General features: G+C 40.0%; 1 protein-coding gene and 1 long non-coding RNA gene across 4 annotated transcripts in view; one reads left to right on the top strand and one right to left on the bottom strand.

Moving 5' to 3' along the window:
- The window catches only part of LOC140696802 (uncharacterized), a 64621-nt gene that overhangs the window by 27026 nt on the left and 23578 nt on the right, over window positions 1-14017 (bottom strand). The gene's annotated exons all lie outside the window — the stretch shown is intronic.
- Window positions 1-14017, top strand: part of SLC12A1 (solute carrier family 12 member 1) — a 75739-nt gene that overhangs the window by 58290 nt on the left and 3432 nt on the right. For all 3 annotated transcript variants that reach the window (XM_031672805.2, XM_006201755.4, XM_015237230.3), the window contains exons 20-23: window positions 3800-3943; window positions 6748-6879; window positions 7125-7236; window positions 8965-9051. In XM_031672805.2, the coding sequence (XP_031528665.1) occupies window positions 3800-3943; window positions 6748-6879; window positions 7125-7236; window positions 8965-9051 (475 nt within the window). The remainder of the gene's footprint in view (window positions 1-3799; window positions 3944-6747; window positions 6880-7124; window positions 7237-8964; window positions 9052-14017) is intronic.

The raw sequence follows: 14017 nt of genomic DNA, 5'->3' as shown, positions 1-14017 counted from the left end.
CCCCCGGCCTGACCACAATTCACTTGTTTTTCTTCCTTTGTAGAGATAATATTTCCAGATGTATTGACTGTATTGGACAGAATTGACCTGTTCTTTTATTTCAACAAACTATTCTTGAGTGATTACGGTGCTGTGCCCTAGCAGCGAGGCATGGGCACAACTAACAGTGGGAGTGGGAGTGGGAGTGTGGGAAGGCTAAGCATAGGCTTGGAACTCAGTTCAAACCCAGTTATTCAGATGGGTCTCGTTACAGTACCTACCTGACAGATTTGTTGTTTGGGATTAAAGGATATGATGGCCGCAAAGACTTTGGCAATTGTACTTCACACAAAATAAACTCTCAATAAGTGGTGGTGATGAAATACGATGTACGCTATCCTCCAGCAGTTGCAGGAGACAAACACAATACAAATAGGAGTTACAGTAGATCTATGTCTTAAAGCTCTGCTCCATGTCACACAGAGTTACTGGAATAAAGGTTGAAAAAGAGTCTTATGAAAATGTGGAATGTCATGGAAATTTCTCTGAGAAATTTGGGAGTGGTTTCTTCAAAAAAATGCAGACTGGGTATTTTTCCCACAGGCAGATACTGGCAGTCAGAGCATACCACTCATGAAGGATGGTAGAGGGACAGCACTAGAATTGAAAGCAGATGACTTGGGTCACCCGCTGCGCAGCCTTGGACAGATCAGTTGAACTGTCTGAACCCAAGTCTCCCCTCACAGTAAAATGGGGAGAGCTGCACTAGCTCTGCCTGCATTCCAGCATTGGTGCTGGGATGAAGTAAGACACTGCTGGAAAGGGTTTGTGAATCCTGAACATCACAGTGTGGTTGTGATGGCGAAGGTGATGGCGGAGGTGGTAGCAGTGACGGAATGAGTACTTTTTATTGTCAGCCTCGTGGAAATCAGTTTATCTCTTTCCATTCCTACTCCCTGGTCTTATGTCCATTGTGACTAATGGTACACTTTTGCAAGTCAGCTAGCCAGTACTCCTGTTGAAAGAAATGTTTTGATAAAGTCTGCCTGTGATTTTGCATGCAAACAGAGGCAAGCAGTACTCCAGATAGATAATTCAGAAGAACAGATAATCAAAACGTCGCTTCTCCTTAGCACTGAAAAGAGAAAAGGAGGGAGTGCACAGAAGGAGGCCGTAGATCTCCTACAAAGTGAATAAGTAAGAATTAACTTTAAGAAGGATTTGCAAAATCACTGTGAGTGATCCCACTACTGTGTGAATCTGAAAGTCCAAGATGGCCAAGCAAGCGGACTTCAGCGTTTAGAACTGACTCGCTTTGTCAGCCTCTGTCTCCGTCGTCTGGGAGGGAACTGCTAAATTTGACTCATTCAGACAAAGTCTGGTTTTGTCCCTCAGGCCTGGGATTTTGCAGTTTACTCTGTCCAGGATGGGCTTTGTTCATACCTTCTAGCAAATTGTTGGAGGAGCTCCCAGTTCACTCGGCTAGCTGACTCCTTTCAAAGGAGGATTTATTTTTTTTTCCTCCTTTGTCCAAACTAGAAGACAAAGAACATGGCAACCAGTGGCTAATCGCAGGGATGCTGGAGCCTGCCTTAAAAGAGGAAAGTGAAAGAACTCCCTCCCTCGTGCAACCTTTGCATTTGTCCCCAAAGCAGCTCACAAATCTGCCTGCAAAGAGCAGGGTACCCCACAGCTGACCCCCTGCTCAGGAGCATCGCCCAGGACAGTGGTGCTGCTGCTCTGGGGTCCTCTCTTTGAAATGACAATTTTGAGGGAGTCATAGTTTTGGGGAGTTAACTTGGCATTCCACCATGGGCCCGAGAGTCTTTAGGTTCATCTGAGGGGGAAGAGTTGGAGGTTAACTCAAACACCTTAGAACGAATAGTCATAAGCCAACAGCAGAAGATCTTCCTAGTGGGGAACATACAGGATTTGGAGTCAAGCAGACCTCTTTGCATTTGAACCCTTTTATTTGCTGGGTGACATTAGACAAATTACTTAATCTTTCTGAGCCTCAGTTTCTTCATCTACAAAATGAGGATAATAATAGTAACTTTCTCAGAGTTGTTTGGGAAGGAATACTGTGCAGCACAGCCCTTGGCACCCAAAGAGTGCAATAAATATTAACTACCAAAATAACTCCCAGGCTGCTCAAAATACTTGATTTGCTTTGCATGACTATGCCCATTTCCAGAAGCTGCATAAATACATTGCCTATAGAATGTGCTCAGTGCTTTGTTCTCTAAGGAGCAACCAAGCACCATGTAGGAACAGTTGTTTATTCTTTTTGCAAAGCTAGGAGAGTGGGAAAGGCGAAAGGTTATGATTTTCCATTTAACAGATAGGAAATGAGAAGCATAGGGAAAGTAAGTGACTCACCTAGTGTCAAATAAAGCCAGCAGTGGAGCTGTAGTTGGTCATGACCCCCACTGCAATGCAGCTTGTGTTCACCTTTCGAAAGTCCAGGGTAAGCCACTCCTGTCGGAGCTTTAATACCATCCGTCTAATTTCTTACATTTTCTATAGCTACTGGTCTTGAGAACCTTTGAAGCTTTGGGGAAATCACATGGGTGATTTGACCTTAAATCTCATGCCACTGGCAAAAGATTAATTGCTGGGGCCTGGAAAGGGGCCAGACAATTCCGTGTAGCTGAATAACAGCACCATCTAGGGATGTGACTATCCTGACAGATTTAGTTAGTACAAAATTGATAAATCTAGAGTTTGTATAGCATCACTTCCCAGATAGATAAGGCAACAGCCTCCAAGGGTTGACATTTACAGAAGCCCTACCAGTGTTTTGCAACACTGAATCTAGGTTTCCTACTCTCTTCCTTGGAACGTGGCTCATTTTTTCTAAGGCTGTTCTCAGCAGGCAAGGGGATGAGGGGTCTGACAAGAGTACCACCCTAGCACAGTAAGCAAGAATGCCCATCATTCTTTAGCACGGCCATACGACGGCGTTTAAAGTCTTATTTACCCTGATCCCTTGCAGGTTGAGGTCAGAGAGGGATGTAATGCATTACACAGCAGCTGGGAATTTTTCATCACAATCAGAATCCAAAAAAGATAAAAGGCAGCCAGACGTAACATCAAAGCTTACATAGTGGGGCTAAACCATGGGCAGGACATCGTGCACAGCTTGACCCATATTCCAGACTCCACTGTTGTGAGATGCTTTTTAGCAGTGTGGACACTGACAGGCACTTTTCTTTCTTTCACTTGGGCCACTCACTCTGGAAAGTATTTTGCTTATCTGAAAGAACTGTTGGCGGTGGATATTTTTCACTGTAATTTGTATTTGGAGCCCAGGGAGTCTATTATTGGATTTGGTTCTCTTCCCTTAATTCTTGCTCTTTAGTTTTATGTCTCAATTCAGGAGGCACTGGTATACACCAAGTAGACTTCCGCAATTTTGTCCCTCCTAGGTATAAAATATCTAGCCCAGTAGCTTAGGTCAGTAAATCAGTGGCTTTTTGTGTACAAGATCTTATGTGCAGTGGATTTGGTTTTGGGGGGGTTTGCCTGTAGTGAATAAAGATGGCATTAAGTGGTCTCCCTCACACTCACAAAAAAAAACCCAGTGTCTTCATGTATTGTAACTTAACACATAGAGCCATTTTTCTGAGCTAGTTGTTGCTTTCTGAATACAACTTACTGATAAATGTTACTTTTTAATAATCATTTAGAAAAATCATATTATGTATAAATAATCATTCTATTGCATAGACACCATTTTTAATGTTAAAATTGTTCATAGATTGTTCCTGGAAACTTTGGCTCTCTGAGTTAAGTAAGTGATTTTGTCTTCTTTCATCAGAAGAATTAGAGAAGTTAGAACAGGAGAGGCTGGCTTTGGAAGCCACTATCAAAGATAACGAATGTGAAGAAGGAAGTGGAGGCGTCCGAGGCCTGTTTAAAAAGGCTAGCAAGCTGAACATCACCAAGCCAACTGCTAAGAAAGGTAAGTGCTTTTAAAATTCACAAGGAAGATGACAAGAGGAGCCATGACTTGAGTATCCGTAGGGGTCAGCAGTCAGTGTCTAAGATGCTGGGGGTATTAAGTGTAGGTAAGGACTGAAAGACACTTCCTTAGAGAAGGTAGGACAGCTGAAAGGTAGACACTATTGTCATATACCTACAACATTCACCCCTCTGTACCATCTTACTGTAAAAACTTTGTTTTAAAATAACAGTATTTGTTTTGGGAGTCATATAGTGCTTCAGCGGATTGAACACCGTAAAACAGAAAGTTCTTTGTTAAGGTGGAAAGGAGATAGAAATTCAAGACCGAGTACCCAGACTGATTACCTACACACACACCCCACACACCCCGTGCAGACACTTCAGGAAATTGAAAGTCAACTGGTGCAGGTAAATAAGGGATCCAGCCAGAATTCTAAATTCAGAAAAGCATCTTTATCACAAACCAGAATTCTGAACTTGGGAATTCATTGACACTAATTACCTACAGATTTTGGCTGAACGGTACACTAATCTCTGAATGTTCAGTGTACATCCTGGGAATGGAAGGTCACAAAATGAGACCTTATTAGAAGTTTTATAAACAGGTGATTCAAATTTGGGGGGGGTGGGGGTGGGAGTTGCATTCTTTCCAGAAACACTGCAGGCTTGAGTTAAAATGAAGTACACAGCGACCTCTTCTGGTAGAAAATTAGAACATTAACATTCACTTCTTTCATGCACAAATAATCCTGAAGTTGCTGAAATCATTCACTGGTGTGAGGCTCAGGAAAGATCATTTCTCTGGCAGGGTCTCCAAGTCAAGCAGCAAGATCCAAACTGAGACGTAGCAGGCTGCTGGTTTAGGTTGACAGGAGCCAACCTTTCAAAGAGGCCCTTCAAAGAGGCCATCTTCCACCCTGGGAAAAGTTTGACTCTGTTTGCTTGTTTTCCTACAATAAACTAAGGACTAAATTTCACCTGTCATGTGATGTTTATATATTTACATAGAAAAATGGGAAATACAAATATTTCCCCCCTTAAAATAATAGAGGTACCCTTGGGTGCCAGGAGTATTCCTGGGCTAGGAGAGAATCTACTGTGTAGTACTCCCATTAAAATGACATTTTCTAGACAACCGATGCATTTGAATCTAAAGTTGGAGGTACATCAGGACTTTCAGGGTGTAAATATTAGAACAAGACCATCTGGACACTAACTGTTATCTTCTTTCCTTTCCAATTATTTGGTGTACTTGTGAAAGGAGTTAACTATTCATTGAATCTGCTCTATGCAGCGGTACAGTTTGAAAAGCAATGGAAAACTCAGAAGTCACAGCCCAATACCATCCTCTAGCTGATGGGGAGGAAAGAAGCATCAATGTCTTTATTAATGAAAGTGAGACTTCTTTATTCTGCAACTCTGTTTCTGCATCACAATACTTTTGGCAAAAATGTACACCTCTGAAAGTCAACATTGCTCAGAAGAGCAAAATTATGTTATGTTTTGTTTCCAACACCTGAATTTTCAAACACAGCTCTAAAGCAGGCCTCTTTCCTGCTCTGAGCTTTCATTAGTTGACAAGTCTTTTGAGTTCTAGATCAGGACCGACTCTGCCTTCTAGCCCTTACACATGAATCCTTTGGATGCTTTGATTTGCATGTAAAGGGGGCAGAGTTTGGTTCGTTTTGTAAAGATATTTACTTTCTCCCTCAGGAGTCCTAGGGAGATAGAAACAATAGGAGATAATTGCTTCAGAACTGACAGGCCCGAACATGGAAGCAGCAAAAGACAGAACAAAGCATCCTCAGAACCTCTTAGATCAGAGAGGAAGCTCTGAAGAGGCTGTCAGCTCTACTCTAAGCACTATGTTGACACCATTTCTTTGAAATAGAGCGATGAAGTCACAACTTTCAAAGATGTGGGAATGAGAAATTACATATATGGTGTAGCAAAGAAATCCTACTGACAAATAGGAACTAGGATCCTGCTCAAACAGTGCCCTAGTTCCCTGGTGCACTTTCATCATGTCCATATTAGGGTGGAAATTGCATTTAAAAATGTGTTAAGTGCTTTATGTGCACCTTTAACTATAACTCAAGAGAAGGTATGTGTTTCCATATTTCCTAGTTTCTTCATCTTATTCATGGAGAGTCAAATAGTTTGAATGGCTTTTCCTTAGATTCACAGGTTCCTTGAAAAGAAAACAGAGGAGTAAGCCAGGTCAACGTTAGGACCAAAGGGTCACACAGAGTCAAGGTGGTCATCGTCCCTGGCAGCCTTTATAATCCAGACATTTATGGAATTTACACCAAAATTTCACTCAAATGAACAAATTGTCTAATGAAGGAATATTTCTGATTCTTTTTCTTACCTCTAGAAAACCAGTAACCACGTATTCTACCTTTAAGTAAATCTGGAAATAACGATTAAGTTGATTTATATCTGAAATTTGGAAAAATCGGGATATTTTGGTCTTTGCATCAGACAAGTTTGCATTACATGTCTAAATAATTCCACTCTGAGACAGATTACTAAGGACCTGAAAATAATCCACTGCTTTATAATGAAAACTGTAATCATGAAATCAATATCAAATTTTTCTCAACTGTTGGAGGTAATCCAAATTACCGTGGGATTCGACCTTTATCACTCCTTTATGAAGAACAGAGCTCACTCTACCCATAAGTATAATGACATAAATTCATGCCCCTTCCTCTATGTTCCTGAATAGACTTATTGGAAAGTTATTTTGTTTCTTTCCTCAAAAGACAAATGGATGTACCTCTTTCTTTTTCATTACAGACAACAGCATCAACACAATCCAGTCCATGCACGTGGGGGAGTTCAACCAGAAACTGGTGGAAGCCAGCACCCAATTTAAAAAGAAGCAAGGAAAAGGCACAATTGATGTTTGGTGGTTGTTTGATGATGGAGGTAAAAAAAAAAAAATCCCAGAATATACACTAGGGAGCAGAATTTCTATGTTGATAAATTTAACAAACTGCTTGAGAAGGTATATGAAAACGGTATCAGTTAAAGCATAACATTTCTGTGTTCTCCAAAGATTTAAATTATTGAGGAGCTATGAATGTGGGAATGAATAAAGACATAAAGCCATTCATTTCCTTTCCATTAGATAGGCTCATCCTTTCTGTCATAATTTACTTTTTTTTTTTCAGGGTTAACACTCCTTATCCCCTATATCTTGACTCTCAGAAAAAAATGGAAAGACTGTAAATTAAGAATCTATGTTGGAGGGAAGATCAATCGCATTGAAGAAGAAAAGATTGCGTAAGTAATTTATCACTCACTCAAGTGTTAAAACATTTTGGATGTTTGTTGTTTTAATGCCTTAATTTTAAGCACTTTAAACATCTTTGAGTCACAATAAATTTAAAAGACAAAGCCACTGTGATAGACTTCATGTTTACTTGATTTCTGGTCGATAAATTATCTGCACAATTTTTCTAATCATTGTTTTCAAGGCCTTTTATCCCTGTCCACGAATGCTTTCAACAAGCATTTGGCACAGAAGCCTCATCTCAAGTCCTGAATGAGAGTATCATTATCTTGTATAATGTTTATTTTATTCTGCCTAGTAAATGCATCTGAGAAAGGAAGAGCCTGAAGGAATTTGTGTCCAATATTTTCTTCTTGGAGGTTCAAACCTATTAACTCACAGCAGTCCCTCCAACACAGCACAATTAGAAGGGAACCGAGAGACTGCACCCGGTCTGAGTCGCAGCTCTGCTGCCGACGAGCTGCAGGATTTTGCAACAGTCACTGCACATATCTGGGTCCCCAGTTTCTCACTTGCAGTTTGAAAGAGTTTAAATGGATGACTGTTGATATCTCTTCTAGTTAAAAGAAATAAATAAGTCCTACAGTGTAAGTCTATATCTTTCTTATTAATTTAGTCATGGAATGTTGCTCTGTAGTTGTGAGAGCAACAAGCATGCTAAGAGTCTGGTGCATCCAAAGGTCTCTGGTGCAAACCTGAGAACCATCTTTGGCAGCTCTTGGTCCCTTACGGCATGCCTAAGCCCGAGCCCTTCCTGGAACTGCTACTTCCAGAAATCACAAAATAATTACAGGCTTTTATTCAGGAATTTTTCATATTTTCTCCCCTCTCTTAGAAGGATATCATATATATTTAATTCCTCATAGAGTCATACTAAAATGGAAACTAACATGATGTCTACAATAATTTTTATTCTCTTAAACCCTCCAGTACCTTAGTGGGACAAGTGATAAAATTTGACAATAGCTGGTAGACAAAATGGTAGTAGTAGGGCATTAGTGTTAAATTTCCTGCTTACAACAGTTGTACTCTATTTGTGAAACAGAACGTCCTTGGTCTTCCCACTGAAGTATCTAGAGGTAAAGCGGCCTGATACCAGCAACTCTTACTTTAAAACGGAAAACGGGTAGGTAGGTAGAAAGCCAGCAAGCAAGAGAGATACAGCTAGACAGATGTAGATAGAGAAAAAGAGAGTGGCAAATCAAATGCGGCAAAATATGAACAACTGGAGGATCTGAGCTTTCTTTGCACTATATTTGTAACATTTTTGTAAATTTGAAATTATATCAAAATTTTCAGTTGCTGGCTGAAAAAAACCTCCAATATATAATGATATTTAATAATTATTAGTTTTTCAGTAGCTTGTCACTAACTCTATAAAAATTATCAGCAACGTTGAAACTTGTTCTTTTTCACAAATGGTATGGGAGAGTGGACAGCTCTACATTACCTTCCCCGAAACATGAATGCAGAGCTGGGTTTGCTGTTTCTAGTGACTACACTTACAGAAATTTCTCTTTGCCTTCAGTGGAATAAATCGGTCCACACTTAGCTGTATTCATCAAGTACTATAATGAAAATCAAACACTAACCAAAGCCTTTGTCTGAAAGCTCAGCTGAAATAAGACATGATTGCTTTTGATGTCTTAAATACAAAACTCTTTGATTGAAAAGAGTTAAATATGCAATGACAAAGTGTTTCTGTCTTGTATTTTCAGAATGGCTTCCCTTCTGAGCAAATTTAGGATAAAATTTGCAGACATCCATATTATCGGTGACATCAACGTGAAGCCAAACAAGGAAAGGTATGAAACATTTAACAAGCTCCATTGTTTATCTGTGATACTTTCTCCTTCTCTTTTGCATTGACTACTATAGGGTAAAAATGTTATGGCTTTACCACAGTGACTTCTTGATAGGATATAATAAAAAGGCATTTCAAATAATCATGATGCAGAACTATCAGGTTTTAATGGAAGGGAAAGGTTTTAAGGTAAAGATGAGACTGAGAGGAGGAATTGTTGGAACACAGTTTAGTTACCAGTTTAGAACTGTCCTTCATGTTACTGGTTTCTGTGGTGGCAAGGGTAGTAGGAAGCTCACGCTCAGATGACTGACCTGAGCAGCCAGAGCAAGTTTTCATTATATAAAGTTATTGGTGGCGCATCCTGGATGGGGCACCTATGCGGACCCCCAAAGGGGGCCTCTAAAACTATCTGAAGCCTGGCGAGGAAATGTATTGGTTCCAAAATTTAAAAATAAAAAATTGAAATAATTGTTCAAATGTTCTAAACACAACATCATTCTAACCTCATTAATTGTTAAATTGGTCAAGTCCATGATATTTGAAAAACAACTTATAGGTTACATTTTCACAGGAGTTCCCAGAGGTGCAAGAAATTATAGCCAATTGTAAATTAAATAAACTACTTAGAGCAATAACTTAGCAATACTAAAATGTTTTCAGTTGTTTACCTGGATGCAGTTTAATACATTTTATTTGGGTGGAATGGGGCCTCCAAGGGTTAGAGTAGTGGGAGACACGAAGGTCTCAGTATGGCTTAAGCCCTCTCTGGCCTCTTGGACCTCTTCTCATTTCTGTTGACCATCACTTCTCCTTCCTTCTTGCAGTTCTTGATGGGTTGCAATTCCACATTCCTCAAGCCTTCTTGCTCTTCCCTTCTTGTGATGCATTGTTATCCCATATGAGCTTAATAACTAACTGAAAGTCATCCAGAATTGATTCATTCTTAGTGACCAGACAGCAACCTCGAACTTCATGTCGTTAGAGGGTACTCAAGATTCCTCCAAGGCTATGGGTCACTTAAGAGAGCTTTACAAAACACCTTCAGGGTGATGAGAAAGCTATAATCGACAGGGCTGGCCTGGATTACTGCTATGTAGTATTTCCTTGCATCATACAGACCACTAATGCCTTTCATTTCTATATTTCTATAGTTACAAATGCTTAAGAAAAATAAAGAACAGATTTATCATTCTCCTTGGTAAATGGAATTAACATTCTGATGTGAACTGAGATGTCATGCTATAAGCTCTGGTAGCCTTCCACATTTCATTTGAAGAATTTTAATTCCTAAATCGTTGCCTTTTGGCATTTGTAGTGATGTGATTGAAAGAGCTCATCTTAGGGCTCTAACTGGTGGAAGTGCATTCTCTTTCATACACAGCAGGTCCAATGATTCCCTGGTATATGCCACTTAACAACAGGTCAGAGCCTTCCAGGGCTCTGGAAGCACAGGACCATTTACTGTTTCCTAGCGCACAGTCACAATGTCCCCTATGACTTTAAATTTTTCTATAAGCTCTGGCTCAGTGCTTGGCACAGATTAGTCACTTGCCACAGCTGAATTCTTCTTGCTGTTGTTTGTCTTATCAGCAGCTAAGGACTGTCTGTGCTTGCTGATTAATTTGTTTCTATATCCTTTGCCTCTTTATCCATCGATTCCACATTTTCTTCCTTTCCTTTTTTTTTTTTTTCTCCTCTTTCATGCTGGTCTCTGCCCAGCTGCCGTGGTCACCCCCTGCATACCCATCCCTTCTGTCCTATAACTGAGGATGCCAGTGCACCTCTTCCACTAGCCGTGCCTCTTCCTTCTCTAAGTGCCCATCACAGCTTAGACACTCTTCATCTTACCATCCCTGACCTTTGTGCCATGGTTTCCTCTTCTTAAGTAGCAAACTCTATGCACAATTGTACGAAACAAAGGACCCAGGCATTTGGGCTTCTATCCTGATTTTAAAATTTGATTTTAGACACCATTTTGATTTGGTATTTCTTACATATCCTCAGCATTCCGCAATGAAGAGATCTATTTCCCTTTCTCAGGAAAAAATGAATTAGTTTTCACAATTGTGGAGATTTTCTCTGTGATATTTCAAGGTGTTGAGGAAGATGCAGGGGAAAAAAAATCCAACTCATTCTTACTGGAATGATGGCAGTTAATGTACCCTGGTGTGAAGACAAAAGGCCACGAGGAAGAGGTGTGCTGGAAGTGCCACACTCCTGTCTTCAGTCTTCTGCTACAAGTGACGCCATGTTACTTTACAGGACAGTCACATACCTGATACTGGCAATAGCTTTTCCAATATTTGAAGGTAAATTTTAGAATAAATAATGGTCGTTCAGTAAATCTCACAAATGGCCACTGGTAGCACATCTAGCACCTATGTGATAATTTTTAAAAGGCAACTCCTCTGGTTTAACTAGAGAAAGAGGGAGAACTCTTCCTCTGGGCTGATGCAGCCCCAGGCCCAGGGCCCAAAGCTTACAGCAAGGCCCCAGTTTCAGCTCTTCCACCGGCCTTCTTGGCCAGGCAGCCCTCATCCACCACTGACAACTACCTCCTGATCGCTGCTCTTTCTTGGTCACTAGGGGACACACAATGTCGAAAATAGTTTGTCAGTGACTTCCATGTTGGAGGGTAATGTTAAATGCCCTTCAATTGCCTTTAATAGATCTTTTAACCACCCATAAAACATGAGTAGGTCCTGATGGAGACGTCCTATCATAGAAACATTATCTATAAATACGGTGGAGCAAGGGTGAAAGGGAGTACAAAAGCAAAGTTAATGAGAAAATAATTGAGTCAGGGGAAACTGAAAAGCTCATGAGGTTACATTTCGTTTTGTATTGTGTAGACTGAATTAAAAGTCATAGGCCAAGACGGCAGCAATCTTTGTACACAAATCAAAGAGAAACCAGAAGCAATTAACTAGATAAGTTAGTTTACAGATGCTAGCATGACAAAAACAACAAGTACAATAATTTGAGAGAAAGACTCTTAACATGAAGTTAGGGGAAAATTTTTATGCAGTTAAAATTGTTTTAAACTTTGTTATTATGAGGAACAAGGAGGGGGAAGGCAGGGCAGCTGTAAGTTAATTTTTTAAATTGAATTAATTCTCATTTATATTTAATGGCATGTAATACTTGGACTATTCTATAGTCAGTTAAAGAACATTTGTATGAAAAATCAGATTTAATGGGAATCAAAATAGAAATCTTGAGCTACCTTTGGAACACCTAGCTAGGAGAAGGGAGAATGGCCAGTTCAGGGGGGAGCCTTAGGATGAAGAAGTTGAAGACAAACATAGATGATGAGCAGTAAGAGTTTAGAGAAAATAGATGGACAAAGATAGCCCAGTTATAACCTATTGTGTCACTTAGCATGTTTCAGTCACAAGTAAAAGAAAACTTAACTCATGGTAACTTAAATAATGGAAATTATTATCAAACGTAACTGAAAAATCCGAATGTATTTTGGCTTTCAGGCAAAGCTTGGTCTAGAAGGTTAATTTTGCAAGTAAGGGCTAAATCTCTTTCATTTTTTCTGTTCTGCCTTACATTATAAAATCATCAATCAAAGTTGATTTAGCTTTTAAAAACAAGATGACTGCCCATAGCAATAAGGACTACATATTTGCTCATTTATGTTCAGGGGGAGAGGAAGTTTGTCTCTTCCCAGACATTGAACTCAGGCTGTGGACTCCATTCAGGTCACACCAACCTAAGCCTCTGAGCCACTCACTGTGGTCGGTGGAATGCTGAGTGCCTATTGGTCAAGCTTGCCGGGGTCATGTGCCCTTGCTGGCCAATCACTCTGGCAGAAGGAATAGAATGGTGCTGACTGGCCTAAGCTGGGGATGGAGTCATTCCCACCCAAACTACAATGGAGAAGCATAGTAGAGATGCTGGGGAGATAACCAGCAATCTCCACTCCACTTTCCATTTCTTGGGAAACTTTTTGAACTGGTCTTTCTAATAAGTACCTGGGCTGAGATGCAAAGAAAACTCTTATCCTGATCAAAATAAGTGTATGCAGTGCTTAAACAGAGAAACTGACAATTGCTAACCTCTCAGCCCTATGGCTGTTGAGTAAAAACTTGCTTTTACAGGGCACTGCATACTTTTCAGAGCTCTGTCACCCAAACCATCATATCGATGCTCACACCAATAATCTCTTGCCAGCTCTGAGCAGCCATCATCACCCCCTTTTATAGGCAAGGTTACCCGGTCAAGGACAATGGAGGAGCTGGACCAAGAGCCCGGGCTCTTCTTTCCTAGGCCAGCACCTTTGCACTGATTACTGCCAGCATCTCTGAAAGCATAGCACTGCTGGGAGGAATAGCAAATAAAAGCATTGTGTGGCTGAAAGAGTAATAGGGCAGATCAGTCTTATTCCTCCCCTGTCATTGTCTACCTTTCCAAATAACTCAAAGTATCAGAAATCTACTGCATTAAGTACCTCTTCAATCCCTTAATAAAAGGACACTGCTAGGGACATCCTACTCCTTTGTAATCTCTGTAATTTGATCTGCAAATCCTAAATCAGGCCAACTGATGAGATCATTGAACTCATCGTTTCATATTTTAATTTCTTAACCTAATGGCACTTTGATTCTAATTATGGTTCATCCCGAAGTTACTAAGTTATCAGTAAGCTACATTATGTAAAACCAAAGAAAATTATTTATATTTGACGTCATCTTATAGTAACATAGTGAAGACAATGACTCCCATAAATTATAAGCTTTGTTTTGTGCTATCATTTTAAAAATAAATCTTAGGAGAGTCTTATGAAAGACATGAGTGAGGTTTTTCAGCAATTTTTTAAATGTTCCGCAGCACTGAGATACTGCTCCTAATTTTCTATTCAATGATATCTTAATTGCTCTAAAATGGCCTCAGATTTTAAAATATCATTGATTTTTTGTTCTTTCCTCTAACATGCACCTGAACAATAGCCGTTT

The sequence above is a fragment of the Vicugna pacos genome, chromosome 6 (genome assembly GCF_048564905.1).
Source record: "Vicugna pacos chromosome 6, VicPac4, whole genome shotgun sequence".
Lineage (NCBI taxonomy): Eukaryota > Metazoa > Chordata > Mammalia > Artiodactyla > Camelidae > Vicugna > Vicugna pacos.
This window is presented reverse-complemented; position numbering and strand designations above follow the sequence as displayed.